Here is a 16,213-nt window from a genome sequence, read left to right on the forward strand (position 1 = left end):
TGGAGATGTCATCAGGATGGTGAACTTCACTGCCCAGTTGCTAAGCCTGTGTACAGGCTTGGGTTCAGTTCCTGGGGTCCCCAATTCAATAGCATTACACAGCAAAGAGGTTTACATCTATTGAACACAGAGGGAACTGCCTCATTTCAGAGCAGCATTAGTTGCACAGCAACAGGGGTGTGTACATGCAGAAAAGCTGTATTGATCCATTGTGCTATGTTAATTCCTTAAAGACAGAAGCTGGAATTTCCTGGCATGGAACTCCTGAAAGCAAGGAGAAATCTTCAAGCATAGTCAATGGCCAGAGAAAGTCCAGAAAACAATCCCTACATTCAGTACAGTACTTCTCATTGTGTTTAAAGATTTTTCTGGAACTAAGCTTTCAGGTATGTGCAAACCCAGTGAGGACTAAGATCCATTTGATTTTATGAAGCATAGGGACTGCATCCAACAGAGAATGTGTGACAGCTTAGATAGGGAAGGATCCTGGGGACCATCATTGCAATTCAGTGAGGGGGTGTTTCTTACTCCCTTTCCCTCCCAATCCACCTTTGTTATGAATGCTGAGGGTTGATGAGAACTAACAATATCAGTTTGCTTTTCCCTACTTTTTTTTCCCATTTCTTTTTTCTTTCACAATCTCTCTGATAGATATCAGAATTGTCAGAGCAATTTGGAACGCTATACACACACATATATACAAAAACAAAAGGTCAGCTGGAGATCCTAAGAGATATTTTTGAGTAGTCGCAACTCAAGGAATGTGCAAGTCAAATAGCTCCCACTGTAATTTTCTTTAAATATACCACTTGCTCCCCACCCCCACTCATGGTGCCAGCGTCAAGAAATGGAGTTACCTGTAAGGTTATGAGACAGGCATGAACCAAAAATGGTGTATAGGGATGACCAGGCAGTGTGAGTACTTTCTGGTGCATCACACAGCTCACAGTTTCAATCTCAGTCTCTTCTTGCAAGTAAAAAGAGAGCAGGAAACCCAGGTACATACTGACAACATACATTCCCTGCTGCTTCTATACATATTGTTTCTATATCCCCTGCAGTACAACTTTCAGATAGGATAGGATAGGATAGGATAGGATAGGATAGGATAGGATAGGATAGGATAGGATAGGATAGGATAGGATAGGATAGGATAGGATAGGATAGACCAGGTTGGAAGAGACCTTTGAGGTCATCACGTCCAACCTATCATCCAACACCATCTAATCAACTAAACTATGGCACCAAGCACCACATCAAGTCTCCTCCTAAACACCTCCAATGATGGTGACTCCACCACTGCCCCGGGTAGCACAATTCCAATGGGCAATCACTCTCTCTGTATAGAACTTCTTCCTAACATCCAGTCTAAACCTCCCCTGGTGCAGCCTGAGACTGTGTCCTCTTGTTCTGCTGTCCCAGTAAAGCTTCCTGAACCTCCTCAGTGACTGAGCTGTATTCATGTGCTCAGCCAAGATACTGACTCCTGGGTTTGCTAGACAAGATCAGGCTTTTTCTAACATCAAACTTACCTATTAGAATTCCTTCTAAGCACTGATATTTCTTCCCATGTGTACAGGTGGATGAAACACTGAGGTGAGCCAGAAAGTTTTTTAAAAGGATCCCAGTGCACTTCCTAGCAGGCAGGTTAGGTTCTAATGTCATAAATTACTGTTTTATACTAAATCATTTGAAATTCTGTCATAATATCTCCAGTCTCCTGAACAAAGCTCTGCCACTTCACCTGCTGTATGATTGCTTGCATGCTCTGGTGCTTGCTTGATTTTTGTTCTCTTGCTAAGCTCAGCATCACTAGGTGTCAGCATGATTTAAAAGCTGAAAACCCCATACACAGCCCTGTGAAAGGCAAGAATTTCATGTGCTGGAAGTGGCTGAAAGAGCTGGGAAAATAATTTGCAGTATCAATGAAATCTAGCACAGGGCACCTTGCTTGACTTTTCATATGTAGTGAATGGTTGGAGGGTTTTGTGTCTTCTTGTTCATGTCCATCAATATGGACACTGCTTTGAGCAACACTGTCCAGGTAAGGATTAATTGTCACCCAGTTTTACATGCTTCCTTCAGCGCTCTTCCACGTCATTGTCTGAAGTCTGACAGAAGAGAGCCCATGGGGTATACCTATCTTTCTGCTCTTGCAACCTGGACACACAGACAATGACATACCACTGTTTTTCTTCCTGTTGGAGACTCCTCTAGGGGACAGTCAGTTTCATAGCTGAATGAAAACAGAAAAATGCTGTAGGCAAACTCAAATTTGCTCTCTAGGAATGAGCAGTTCGGGCTCCACCAGTGGAAAAGGGGAAAAGAGGAGCTGCTTTGGAAAACTGGAGTAGGCCAACCCAAAAGAGTGGACGCTGTTACTCATACAGTTTCTATATGAGAATAAAAGTTTGTATACAGGGAAGGTCTATACCAAAGTCCCTAATGGGCAGTGGCAATATGGCTGTGTTGGTTGCACTAAGTAGCACAATACCCCAGGCAACTTCTTTGAGCCCAGAACAGTTCATGAGAGAAATAGCACTTAAAGTATTTAAATTAACACTACCATGATCATTCTGCTGACAAATTAACAGTGGAGAAAACCACTTAGGTTCAGAAAGTGGAAGACTATTATCTAAAATTTTTATATAATCTCTCTGTCAAAGAACTAGCAAGGAAACATTTCTCTGGGAGCAAGTATTTAAAAGCAGTCCCAGCACCTTTAAAGGGATAATCCAAATCCAGACAAATATCTTATTGATGCTGAGGAGGATAGTCCATGGAGCTGGGGCTGTCAGTAATAGAGATTTTTCTGTTTGATTTCAGGTCTTATCAACATTCCTGCTGTGGCTTTTGGCATATTCTCTGGAGGACTCATCATGAAAAAATTTAGAATCAATGTTTTAGGGGCTGCAAAACTCTCCTTAGGATCATCTTTCTTTGGCTACCTTTTGCTCCTCTCATTATTTGCAATGGGCTGTGAGAATTCAGATGTGGCTGGACTGACTGTGTCGTACCATGGGTATGCTGGGAAGGGCACACTCCAGCATAAAGTGCTATTGTGAAGTGAATTCTTTCCTCATTTAATTCCACAAAGTATATATTTTTGAAATGAGAATGACTGACCTAAATATACTTCCCAGAAATCTCCTTCAAAGCCTTGGAAACTGCTCCAGTGGGCATTGTGTTAGAATCCTTTCCTGATTGTTGCCTTCAGCCCAGAGGGGTTTATGCCAGAAGTGCAGATTATTTTTCTGATTACTTTTTAATTGTTATTACCATGGGACCCATCCTTTGAGCCTAGAGATTTCTGGAAATGTGAGGAGCTCAGTGGGGAAAGTGAAATTCAATTAATTGTTTCTTGCCTCTGGTGATGTTGAAAACCCCATGGCATTTAACAGCCTCTGAACCCAAACCTTAAGGATCTGTGAAGTAACCATGAGTTAGGCATAATGTTAACCATGAGATACACCCAAGGCTAGCAATTTTTGGTCACTTTCACCCATGATATTGCTCTATAAAGCTCATGGTCGGGGAAGAGTTTCCATCATTGACTCCACAGCAGCCCCAGGAGCTGCTCTGCTGGTGAATTCCTCAGCAGCTGGCAATGTCAGCCTGAAGTTAGCAAATAGCTGTTGGGCAAGGTAGCAGACCCTCAGTTTGGATGAATTTCATTCTAATCATTTCCTCCCTAACTTCTATGGCAGGCATTTCACATTAGTAACTCACTTCCCTCTTTGTCACTGGAGTTACCAAACGTTTTTGACGCAGCTGTGTCAGGCCTGAGATAACTGAAATCTTAGAAAAGACAAGAAAATGCATGAACAGATATTGTTAGCTCTCTCCCTTGATAAAGTAGCTACCCTCTCACAGTAGTTGGTGTGATAGTGTGAAAATCATAGAATCATAGAATCAGTAAGGTTGGAAGAGATCTCAAAGATCATCAAGTCCAACCTGTCACAAAAATCTTTTGATAACAGAGAAATAAGCATTTACACTGCTGCATACATGTGAAGAGACAACACCTTATGGGCTACAGGTAGAAGGTCTGGCCAGGTGCACCTGGCAGAAAGCATAACCCATGATTTGGTAATGATTTCTTCCACATCTGCTATAGAACATCACTGAAATGTCTCTCTCTTTCCTGTATTTTTTCCCTCCCAGAACTAAACAGATGACTGATTATGAGCAAGCCCTGTTTTCAGAGTGCAACTCAGGCTGTGCATGTTCCAAGAACGACTGGGACCCCATCTGTGGGGAAAATGGAGTTACCTACATTTCTGCTTGTCTGGCTGGCTGTCACGCGTCCAATGGCAGTGGGAAAAACACTGTAAGACAACCTTTCTTTTCCATACATTATGTGGTAGTTTTCCTAACACAACCAGTCCTGCCAGAGTCAATGCTTTAAGGCATGTCCTCTCCAGCCCTAAACTGCTCAGAATTTTTTATTTATTTATTTATTTATTTATTTATTTTTTAGCAATCTGCCTCCCACATTTAAAACTTTCTCAACTGGCATTTCCAGCAGAAATCCCAAGCATAAGAGGGTTTGGGTTTTTTTCCAGCTCTTGGCTACTAAAACTGTTAAAAACCCTGCACTGAATGCATTAATCTACAGTAGTTTATTTCTAAATTTCTCTTTGAATGAACAAGCCTCTTCCACTTTGGATGCAAACCTCCCTGTTAGCCAGAAAAACTTGATGTGCAACCCCTGAACATCCACTTCACAGAATCACAGAATCACCAAGGTTGGAAGAGACCTCGAGGATCATCGAGTCCAACCTGTTACCACAGACCTCATGACTAAACCATGGCACCAAGTGCCACATCCAATCCCTGCTTGAGCACCTCCAGGATGGTGACTCCACCACCTCCCTGGGCAGCACATTCCAATGGCAAACAACTCTCTCTGGGAAGAACTTTCTCCTCACCTCAAGCCTAAACTTCCCCTGGCACAGCTTGAGACTGTGTCCTCTTGTTCTATTGCTGGTTGCCTGGGAGAAGAGACCAATCCCTTCCTGGCCACAACCACCCTTCAAGTAGTTGTAGACATCAATAAGGTCTCCCCTGAGCCTCCTCTTCTCCAGGCTAAGCAACCCCAGCTCCCTCAGCCTCTCCTCATAGGGCTTGTGCTCGAGGCCTCTCCCCAGCCTTGTTGCTCTTCTCTGGACATGTTCAAATGTCTCAATGTCTTTCTTAAACTGAGGGGCCCAGAACTGGACACAGTACTTAAGGTGTGGCCTAACCAGTGCGGAGTACAGGGGCACTTTTCCACTCTACAGGTAATATCACACACTTTTACCTGCTGTCTTCCAGGTATTTTTTAACTGTAGCTGCGTGGGAACCTCGGAATCTCCTTCACAAAGCTCCTCAGCTGTGGTGGGACCATGTCAAAAAGGAAATGAGTGCCCAAAAAAGTTTCTGTATTTTCTAGTAATATCAGTTATCACTTCATACACTTTGTCAGTAGGTGGCACACCTGGATACATTCTGCTTCTAAGGTAGGAAATCATTTCTGCTGGGATTACCAGAAGTTTTCAAGGTGTTTTGACACATGTAACTGGGTCTTCCTCACCCCTAGTATTGTGAAATGTTTTCAGCTCTGCAAGTTGCCTTTTAAAATGTTTGGGTTTTTTCCCTATTGAAAAGCATCCTTGTAATTTGACACTGAGTTTTCTGCCATTGAAGCAATAATGGGTTTGTGGTTTTCCCTACCAGCAATGCCTTTCTGGTTTTAAACACAATATAGGAGGTCCGGTTATCATTTAGACCAAATTCCCCTTCCCTTAATGCTCAGGATATCAGGTAGTGATAGGACTAGGGGGAATGGAAGGAAACTGGAGGTGGGGAGATTGAGACTGGACATGAGGAAGAAGTTCTTCACCGTGAGAGTGGTGAAGCCCTGGAGTGGGTTGTTCAGGGAGGTGGTCGAGGCCCTGTCCCTGGAGGTGTTTAAGCCCAGGCTGGATGAGGCTCTGGCCAGCTTGATCTAGTGTGGGGTGTCCCTGCCCATGGCAGGGGGGTTGGAACTGGATGATCCTTGTGGTCCCTTCCAACCCTGACTGATACTATGACTGATACTATTTTTACATCACCAGAACAGTGTTAAATGTCCTCCATGCACATGGAAACCAGCTCTACACGTGCCAATGTGTGCATACATTTGCTTATGTGTCCTTCTACCTTGCTATGGATACCAATGCACAGAGATGATCTAACCCATACCATCTATACATAATCAACTCTTCTCCATTAATCTATTTTTTTATTCCATGTATTTGATCTGTCCCAGGTTTCTCTTTTCAAAGCAAAGATATATTTAGCATAAGATGTGGGGGGTTGGTTTGTTGCTGTTTGGGTTTTGTTGTTGTGGTGCTTTGGTTTGGTTTGGTTTTCTTTTTTTTTCCCCTGTTACACTAATCATGGATTTATTAAATGCTTGTCCCAAGGGATTGTTCCAACAGGCATTTCACTGCTGGAACTATTTGTCCATCACTGAGTGTAAGCTTTTAAGCTAATTTTGGAAAGTGCAAAAGGGATAGAATACTTCTAGTGATTAATCTGGATTTTTGTCAACTGTTTTTGCAATTTTTGGATTCTCAGTGCTGCTCCACTAGGTTTTGGAAAGGCTTCTTCCTCAGTTCCTTTTTCCAAATGATTTCCAGATGGGTAGATTCTACCACTCAAACAAAACAACAGTTAATATTGTGTAACTAATTTTTATTACTGTTGTGATTTCTTAGCCCAAATTCTCTTTGGTTTGGTGGGTGCCAAGAGGATGGAGCCAGGCTCTTCTTGGTGGTGCCCAATGACAGGACAAGGGGCAATGGTCGAAGTTAAATATCACAGTATCACAGTATAACTTAGGTTGGAAAGGACCTCGAGGATCATCGAGTCCAACCTGTCAACACAGACCCCATGACTAGACCATGGCACCAAGTGCCACATCCAATCTCCTCTTGAACGCCTCCAGGGATGGTGACTCCACCACCTCCCTGGGCAACCAGTTCCAATGACAAATGACTTGCTCGGTGAAGAACTTTCTCCTTACCTCGAGTCTAAACCTCCCCTGGCGCAGCTTGAGACTGTGTCCCCTTGTTCTGGTGCTGGTTGAGGCATAGGAAGTTCCATGTGAACATGAGGAAGAATTTTTTCAACAGTGAAGGTGATAGAACACTGGAACAGGTGCCCAGGAGGGTCATGGAGTCTCCTTCTCTGGTGATATTCAAGACCCACCTGTATGCATTCCACTGTGGTCTGTTATAGGTGACCCTGCTCTGGCAGGGGGGCTGGACTGCATGATGTTTCAAGGTCTCTTCCAGCCCCTATCATTCTGTTATTCTGTGGTATGGTAGAAAATGTGTGGATATGGTACCAGGCAGGGCCTCAAATCCATTGCTGCCATGTTCAGCCTCTTGCTTTCCATCCTGTCTCTCTTGCAGAAGTGTTAGGAAGGAGTCATTCAAAGCTGAACGCCTCCAAGCTTAACACTCACAGGGTTGCCTGCACTTCTCAGCTCTGTGAATTTGCTCTCAGGGGACTTAATGATTAATGGATTTATTTAGAAAAGCTTAGAGAGATTTCCAATAACAATACTGAAATGTTTTGTTATATGGAATTAGCAAAACAGCTTTATTGGTTCTGCTTTGGAGCTTTTGTTTCTGTTGACAATCATTTTGCTTTGAGAGGCGGTTAATTGAAACTGAGGAGTGGTTTTTCTGCTGAATTGGAGGCTCCTGAATCTGAGCTGAAGGTGAATAAGACATTTTTCATTAAGCTCAATCCTTGGGTTTTTTGACCTGTGGGCACCACTCCACCTCAGGGTCCCACTTACGTTTCTGAAATCCATCACTGAGTGACTTTCCCTGGAAATCTCTCTGAACTGAAAGTGTGGTTCTGTTCCCAGAAAGAAAACAAATAGTCGCAAGGTCAAGTTGCAGACTTCATGAAGTATTTTTTTCCTATTACCTGTTTTTAAAATTAGTCAGTATTTAGTCAGATCTGATAAGATTTCAGCACTTAAGCAAGTTGATGTTTTCAGATGAGCAGATACTGGTGCACCTGCCACGGAGCACGAATACAGCTAAATCCCTAAAAGCCTATAAGATTTAGTGACATTTACTTCAAGGGTTTACACGCCTGAAATCATTGAAATACGCTTACAGCTAGCGGCTGAGTCATTTGCTGAAATGTCTTTTTAGACTAATTACAACTGCCAAGGAACTTGAGAAAGCTTTGAAGTTTTTGCAAAAAAAAAACAACAACCCACCCTGCAGTACAGATAGATGTTGTTCAAGCACAAGCTATTAATAGCTGATGATTAGGCAGTGAAAAGGAAGTCTCAGATCTCCCAGAGAAGTTTGGCTTTCACTCAAGATCTCAAAGAACTTATGTTTCCGTGCAAAGACAATGCCAATGCTCAAGCCATTTTTAATTGGTAATTTTTTTTCACCTGAAAGAGAAGTGGTTTTTTTGTGGAATATAAATCTTATGGAACACATCATAAAAATCCCATTGTTGCTTTTATTTTCCACTTTTTGCTTTCTACATCTTCACATCTGTTCAGTAGAAGTTCTATACAGAAAGCGTGATTGCACTATGGAATGGGTTGCCCGGGGAGGTGGTGGAGTCGCCGTCATTGAAGGTGTTCAGGAGGAGACTTGATGGGGTGCTTGGTGCCATGGGTTAGCTGTTTGGGTGGGTTGGATTGGTTGATGGGTTGGACACGATGATCTTGAAGGTCTCTTCCAACCTGGTTTGGTTTATTCTAATAAAGGTTTATTCTAATAAAGTAGGATTTCTGGGCTAAGGCTTGCTTCTGTACTATGTATCTGATAGATGGGGGAAACATTCTTCCAGCTCAAAATTGTATTGCACTGATACCTGCTCAGATGGCAGTGCATGTGTTAGTCACCATATAACAGACTGTATAATGGTAATCCATGATCAGAGCATTAGAGACTAAAGCACTCAGATTGCAGAATGAGATGCACATAGTAATTTTTTGACCACAGTAGTATGGTGTTGTTTTCCACATATGTCCTTCATATGTTTTTCCATTCTCAGTAAATTAAGGAAAGGTGACCAAAACACCCTTCACAGTGTGGGTTCTTATGCTGTTCTGGAAGATAGATTGGGAAATAAGAAAATATCATCGCTGGTGGGGAGTGCAAGAGCTACTTTTACAGTGGCTTTATTATTTTATCAAAGGTATTCCTGAGTACATGAATTTCTGCAGAAGCTGAGTCCACCCTAGCTCAGAGCACATAGGCTGTATCTCCAAAGTGCTATGTTTATCCACAATGACAACTGAATTTCACACATATTTTTTTTCCTTTTTCTATAGAACCAAATCAATGTGACAATGTGATAGTACAGAATCAAATGACTGTGACAACAGGGAGTTTAATCAATTACCTTAATAACTCCCATGTGTACATATCAAGTGTGTCCCAGTTTAACTGTGTGACTGGATGTACTCACATCCTAAAAGCAAAGCATGCACTCAGGTTCTTGGTGGATCAAGTATTGTAATAGGCAGTCTGACAGATGCTGGGTGAAACAGCACACTTGAGCAGCTGATGAGGTTAGCAGCAGATGAGTCCTAGTAATTTCAGTGGCTCCATACACACACTGCTGCTAGCATAGATGTGAAAGGCAGCTGGTCTATTACTCACAACCTCCACCACCCTAGAAGAGCCAGAGTAATGAGCAAAGGCTGACCTGGAGCCTGGAAGGATGTCTACATCAGTCTGGGTCCCTGTTGAAAACTCAGCAGTGTTCAAATGCAAATGCTCTGTTCTGTCAGAGAATGGCTTGGAGCATTTACCTCTACAGAAAGTGTGAACCTAAACCTAGATATAGTGCAGTTAAATTGCCTAAATACCTTGTACTAACCTGGTTCATGAGCCACAATTTCAGAGCGTTTAACTGAATAAAACTGTCCAAATGAGGCATAATTTCACGACCAATTTTCTTCTACTGCATTAGTAACTCCTAACTGCTATTATCATCTGAAAAGGCACTATCTTCTTAAAATGAGCCCAGAATTCTGAGTTACTGTTCTGACTTTATTACATTATTTACATATTTCTGCAATTCTGTTAAAGCCAGTGTCAGTAAGGTGGGGGGGGGGGGGAGGGGGAAGTCACACTTCTTGCCTTCCTTCTCCTTTCTGGTTTTGTTCAAATTATCTACATTCAGTTATTTATGTCTATTTAACACCATTTTAAAATTTACTCTTAGATGCATTAAACCACACTTGAAATCATTTGCACTTGGTATCTACACTCTGGCAATAAGAGTACTTGGTAAGTCCAGTTGTGCTCTTGGGTCTATTTCAATATACGCCTCAGTAATTGTTTTATCCTAGAATTAAACTTTGATGGTTGGAAATGAAGAATGACATCTAGCTGACAAGGTAATGTCACATGATTTTAAATAAATAACACATAAATAAATAAGAGCACAAGCAAATGAAAAGTAGGGGAAAGCTTGGAAGAAGGGAGCAGCTTTGTATTTCATAAATACAGGTACAATGCCAACAGACAGAGGTAATATCCATAGAGGTGACAAGTGATCCTTTGGACTGTGAAGCTGAACATCAAAATTAGTTTTTGTCTCTCCTTATTCAATGACAAGCACAGAACAGCTGTAGCTCAGAATCCGTGACTGATTTTCAGGCATGCTTTCATTAGTTTCTAAGGGAAGTAATCTTAGTACAGGTGTGTCTGAGGGCAGAGTTCACTGCAGTCTTGTGTTAGAGACTTTCACGAGTTTTCTCTAAAATCAGGGCTACCATGAGATGTCAGTGAATGGAAACTAAAATCCTCTAGGTCTTCATACAAATGGCAGTAAAGAACAAGAAGAAAGTCACTCGTTTAAACAGAGCAGACTTGGATGAGCTGTATGAGGCAGATGAAACGTCATCAAAACAAGCTCTTGGCCACTTTCTCACACCTTTTCAGGCCAGGATTTCCCTCCAGGCTTAATTTCTCCACCAGCAACCTTGGATGGTTCCCCAGGTTGCACAACACGCCCATTAGCACCTGAAAAAAAGCTTTGCCTTTCCATCAGCCACAAGCACTGCAGTACGTTTGCCCTACCACAGTAGGATCTCAGGATGCTGCAGGATACTCGTAGTCTTATTGCAGGCTTCCAGCCCTGCTGTCTCTCTCCCTTCTTACCCACCCCTCCTCAAGCCACACACAGGACAGCCCCCACTCACAAGCTGAGCAGGCTCCATCACTCTCAAGAAAGGAGAAGTATCTCCTTTTTCTTTTCCCTCAGAAGAGTCCTGCAGGTTGAGAAAAACAAGCCGTGGCCAGCACTCCCGCTGACTTCCATGGGCTTTTTGATGTTCAGCTGCATTTCCTCCCCACCCCAATTCCCCACCGGGAGGAAAGGGTGGTCTGTGCTTGGGCAACGTAAAGCACGACTTCTCAAACCAGCAAACAGTGGGGAAGTGTCATTGCTGTTCAAAAGTATTACTTAATGTTCTACATGAACATGTCTCCAGATCAGAACTGATCACCCTGGAAAGTAACCTTCTTTGCCTTTATTTATTTGTTAAATACACCCAGCGGGAATTCCAGCCCCAGTGTATTTTGGAGTGGCCATAGATACTACTTGCCTGAAATGGGGAAGCAAAAGATGTGGGGGAAGAGGAGCATGCAGACTATATGACTCCAGTGCACTCAGGTAACAGCTCTTCTTCATTCATTCTTTAGCTTGTGTTCTTGAACTAACCTACACTCAGCACTGGTAGAAGAATTTCTGCCAGAAAATGTGAGTGAATGATTTGATGCCAGGGGAAAGGGTCTGACTAGAAATACTAACAATAATGCTCAGATTTGAGCATCCTCTTTTGGTTTAGGTTGGTTTGGTTTGGTTTTTTGATTTTTGCTTTGTTTTGTTTTTGGAAGGGTGGAAGAGGATCGATATCTAACGTCGACACCAGTCAGAACTGTTTAAGTCATTTAGTTTTTCATGCACACCCCAAAAAATCTTCAGTTAAAGCCTTGATTTCATGCTAAATCTGCCCCATTTTTTTAACAACTCTGCTGTGAGAATGTGTGTAAGCCACTAAGTAAGTAAGAAAATGGGCTGTTAAATTTCCTCATTGCTCCATGTTGGAGCTGGATCACAAAAATGAAAGGAAGGATTCCCCCTAAACAAGCTTGGTTTATATAGAGGCTTAAGCACAGTGTTGTTTTTACCAGTTTATTGTTAGAGGCAAGTAATTATCTGAACTGCATTCATTAAAGGCTTTTCCAGAAATGGGGGATGGAATAACAATGGTAAAAGGAAAATGAGAGAAGAAGTTGCCCTTCCACCCACCCCAAGAAAAAAACTGTGGGGAGCATATATCTTGTTTGGACAATTTGAAGGACAAAAGCTCAGTTGGGACTCAAGACAAATGAAGCATAATTATGTCATTGTTGCTGTTGTTGTTACTGACATGATGACTGTGATGCAAAAATACCATCAACAGGTCTTGGTATCACTGCTACTGTTTATAAGGCAACCAAAGAATAGATAAATCACCCTATAAATATTAGCATTATTTTCACTGAAGCACATTGGGCTGAAGGAGATCAATTAATGGCTGAGACACTTTCTTGGCCACAGACCACACAATACCTGATTTGGGTGAGCTAACAAGTTCTCATCTCTGGTAGCATCACCATGTTTGAAGAGCTTTCTTACTCAGCCTTAGCAGAAGAGAATACAAATGTGTCCTTGATGCCTGTTAGTCATATGTTGCCTTTGGAATGGGCTCTGATCGATCATTTCTCTCTCAGGTATGTGTATCTGGGGCTGACTTTGATGTTGGGCACGGTGTCCATTTTCTTCAGTGTTGCTGTCCTTTGGGTTCTCCGGAAAAGGTCTTCTTCACATGATGAGAACCTCTCAACCAACGGGGAGAGTGGCACCTGTGGGACAAAGAGCAGGAAAGATAATTTAGTCAATAGTGATCATTTAATTCAGACAACTTACTGGCCAGAAAAGGAGACTAGACTTTAGGAAGACTGAGATCTCACCGTGACTTTACCCAGTGAGTGGTGCTCCAGGCGAAAGTCCATCATCAGTGAGGAGACATTTTAGTATCCACCCTGAAAACATCCACCTTCATGTAATTTTCACTGTAAACAGCAAAGACAATCATTTTAGCACATGTACAACTCTGAAAACACCGCTCACCATATGTCCTACCAAGTCAGTGCCACTCAAGTGAGAGGAATTGTCATGGCTGGAGAATTGCAGCTTGCTTCCCCACCAAGAAGCCTGTTTTATGGCTGCCCCTCAGTTCCATCCCTCCTCATCAAGCTGCTGTCACTGCAGCCTCTCAGCTTCCTTGTGTATGTGAGAGGTAGAGTGGAGTCTGCAATGCAGCTCTGTCCACCATGGTAGTGGACCAAGAGGAGCTGGTGCACAAAACCTGACTTGGCTGCCTGGAAGTTCCAGGGATATTCTGCACACAGCTTGCCCTGGCAAGCAGTGCAGCATGGGGTAGGAGGAAGGCGGTTTGCTGAAAGAGCATCTCATGAGTTCAACCTGTAACACTTAGAAAATCAAGTAGCTCTGTTATAGCACAACAATAACAGCAATAGAAGTTGTCCTTGCAGTTAAAGAGACCACAAAAGTGTTGTCCAAAGGAAACTGGAATAAAAATAGAGCTTCTTTAGCTTTACATCAGTTTCTTGGTACTTGCTATACTAGTCAGTATACTGAATAATTCCATTCATCTTATGCAATGTATTAATACCATGATACAAGTGAAATATGATTTATTTTTGAAAAAGCTATGACAAACAAGTTTGGGAACAATAAAATTAATTCAATGACCAGGTGATATGGAGGCTTTTCCTTTGAATTTATTGTAAATGCTCACTAAAACTAAGACATGTGTCGTAACATCCTTTTAACTACAAATTCTGCAGTTTGGAAAGGTTTGGCTTTAAATAAATTTGGGGTGGGGAGTTCAATGGAGAGCTATTTAACATGGAACAGAATCTCAAGAATGCTTGCACTGAAAAAGATAGTGGCAACACCACCACAAGTGATGTCTTTCACAGCAACTAGAGTTTCAGAGCACGTGATGAAAGGTAGGCTTCACTTTGCACCATAATATTGGCAAAATAAACTCATGTCACATCACTTGCATCTCAGTAGTGACTGCATGCTTACAGGTCAGAGGCAAGTGTGGAGCCTCTCCTGCAGGATGCATGAGGACAAACAGATGTGTAAGAATGAGATTTACTAAGCTTTATCAATGGTGTTTACAGTGTGCCCTAGAGAACTACCTAATCCATTCAATAGGAATATCAAGAAGGATGTTGCTTAAGCACCAAATATCTGCAGAAGGTAAGAATTTAGACCCATCACTTGAGAAAATGCAGCTGTCAGGGGAAGGACTAATGCCACCCAGCATTTGCCACATTGGTGAGTGTTTAGATAGTGGCCTGGAGTATGGGAGACATGGTCTCTTGTCTCAGCATTTCATCCTCCCAGATAAGTGTCAGAGGCTACAGAGTGTGGGGTGCTGGCTAGCTATGACTGTTCACTTTGTCTTGTATAACTGGCTATTGAATTAAACAAATGAAATGAAAATAAAATTAGAAGGGCTGCAAATAGGAAACTAATTGAAGCATTCTGGCTAGGCTCAACCACAAAGACTGGTGTTGCAGTCTAAGGTCTCATTCATACCATACCATCTAAAAAAATGCTAGAATGCATCACCATCCAGGAGTAAGCCAGATGCTTGGAGCCTTCCATAGCCTTCTAGGGAGGGTACTTTTCACAGCAATAAGCTGTCAGGTCTAGTGAAAGGAAGGGAAAACCCAACTTCAGTACACAATGGAATAAATAAAGGAGAGATACCTGCACTTCACTCCATGCTTGATGTCGTGCATGGCAACAAAATTGCCAGGAAAATTCACTGGCTTACAAGACAAAGAAGGAAATTAAGAGAAATGAACATATCCAATTCAGAAAGAAACAGGGAAAAGATCAAATTCTTGAGCTACCATGTGAGCTGATGTGTGAAAGCCTGTACTTAGTGAATAATTAGTTTAAAGCATGGGCTTTCCTTCCATACCTTGTAGCCAGGAAGGGGTTGGTCTCTTCTCTCTAGCAACCAGCACCAGAACAAGGGGACACAGTCTCAAGCTGCGCCAGGGGAAGTTTAGGCTCAAGGTAAGGAGAAAGTTCTTCACAGAGCGAGTCGTTCGTCATTGGAATGTGCTGCCCAGGGAGGTGGTGGAGTCACCATCCCTGGAGGTGTTCAAGAGGGGATTGGATGTGGCACTTGGTGCCATGGTCTAGTCATGAGGTCTGTGGTGACAGGTTGCACTCAATGATCCTTGAGGTCTCTTCCAACCTTAGTGATATTGTGATACTGTGATTCTGTGATACTGTGATACCTCATTCTGCCAAGACATGAAATGTCATTGTAGGGATAGGGTGACAATCAAAGCAACAAAGATAAAACACAAGCAGAGTATAGAGAAAGACTAAAGACTCTGTTTATTCCAGCAAGCAACACATATTTGTATCTATGTTGTTAGTGTGGCTGCATGTGATTGGTTAACAAACTCTTCTCAAGATTCTTATGGGTTAGTGATGGCATTGCTATAGTTACTTGTTAAGCTAGTCCAGGTGGCCTCCTATCTTATCTTGTGGTTTCTCATCCTCCAACTTCCAGTCCAGGGAGTTTCCAACTTCTCATGGGAACACAGTGATGCTTTTAATACTGAGCTCCTCACCAGAGCTCTTCAGAAGGTCCACAGATTCATCACAGTCCCCCACAGTGAAAGGAAGAGGAATGCTATCAAATAATCTGATTTGTTATAATAGATGAACAAATTATCTGAGCACTAAGGGAATCGGCCTGTCAGGTTCTTCCTACCAGAATTCTTCATCTTAAACTAAGTCTATTACTGAAAATATCTCGCAAAGGTCAACAAATTTGATTGTATTCTTTTCTTTTTAGAATTAGAGATAATAGACCACAGTGGAGAGACTGCAAAGAACAAAATGCCTTTCATTTTCAAAGTGAAATTGTCAATAGGATTGGTTGAGATTTCCCAAACATTGATGTCAACAATTGGTAGCCTTGTTAAGAAGTACCCATGGGCTGCATGCCACATAAAAATGGTATTCATCCTATAACAAAGATCCAAACTGACACATAGAAAAATCAAAGATACCA

At 42.2% G+C, this 16,213-nt stretch overlaps 1 protein-coding gene across 1 annotated transcript in view; it reads left to right on the top strand.

Annotated features, from left to right (window-relative positions):
- SLCO1C1 (solute carrier organic anion transporter family member 1C1) overlaps nt 1-13,852 on the top strand; it is a 34,817-nt gene extending 20,965 nt beyond the window's left edge. The window contains exons 10-15 of the mRNA XM_068141914.1: nt 2,827-3,022; nt 4,165-4,330; nt 5,317-5,501; nt 10,246-10,310; nt 11,583-11,700; nt 12,804-13,852. Coding sequence (XP_067998015.1) covers nt 2,827-3,022; nt 4,165-4,330; nt 5,317-5,501; nt 10,246-10,310; nt 11,583-11,700; nt 12,804-13,026 — 953 coding nt within the window. The 3' untranslated portion in view covers nt 13,027-13,852. The remainder of the gene's footprint in view (nt 1-2,826; nt 3,023-4,164; nt 4,331-5,316; nt 5,502-10,245; nt 10,311-11,582; nt 11,701-12,803) is intronic.
- Nucleotides 13,853-16,213: the final 2,361 nt, after the last annotated feature.

This window comes from Melanerpes formicivorus, unplaced genomic scaffold (assembly GCF_026170545.1).
Source record: "Melanerpes formicivorus ecotype bairdi unplaced genomic scaffold, bMelFor1.0.p_v2 SCAF_8, whole genome shotgun sequence".
NCBI classification, from domain to species: domain Eukaryota; kingdom Metazoa; phylum Chordata; class Aves; order Piciformes; family Picidae; genus Melanerpes; species Melanerpes formicivorus.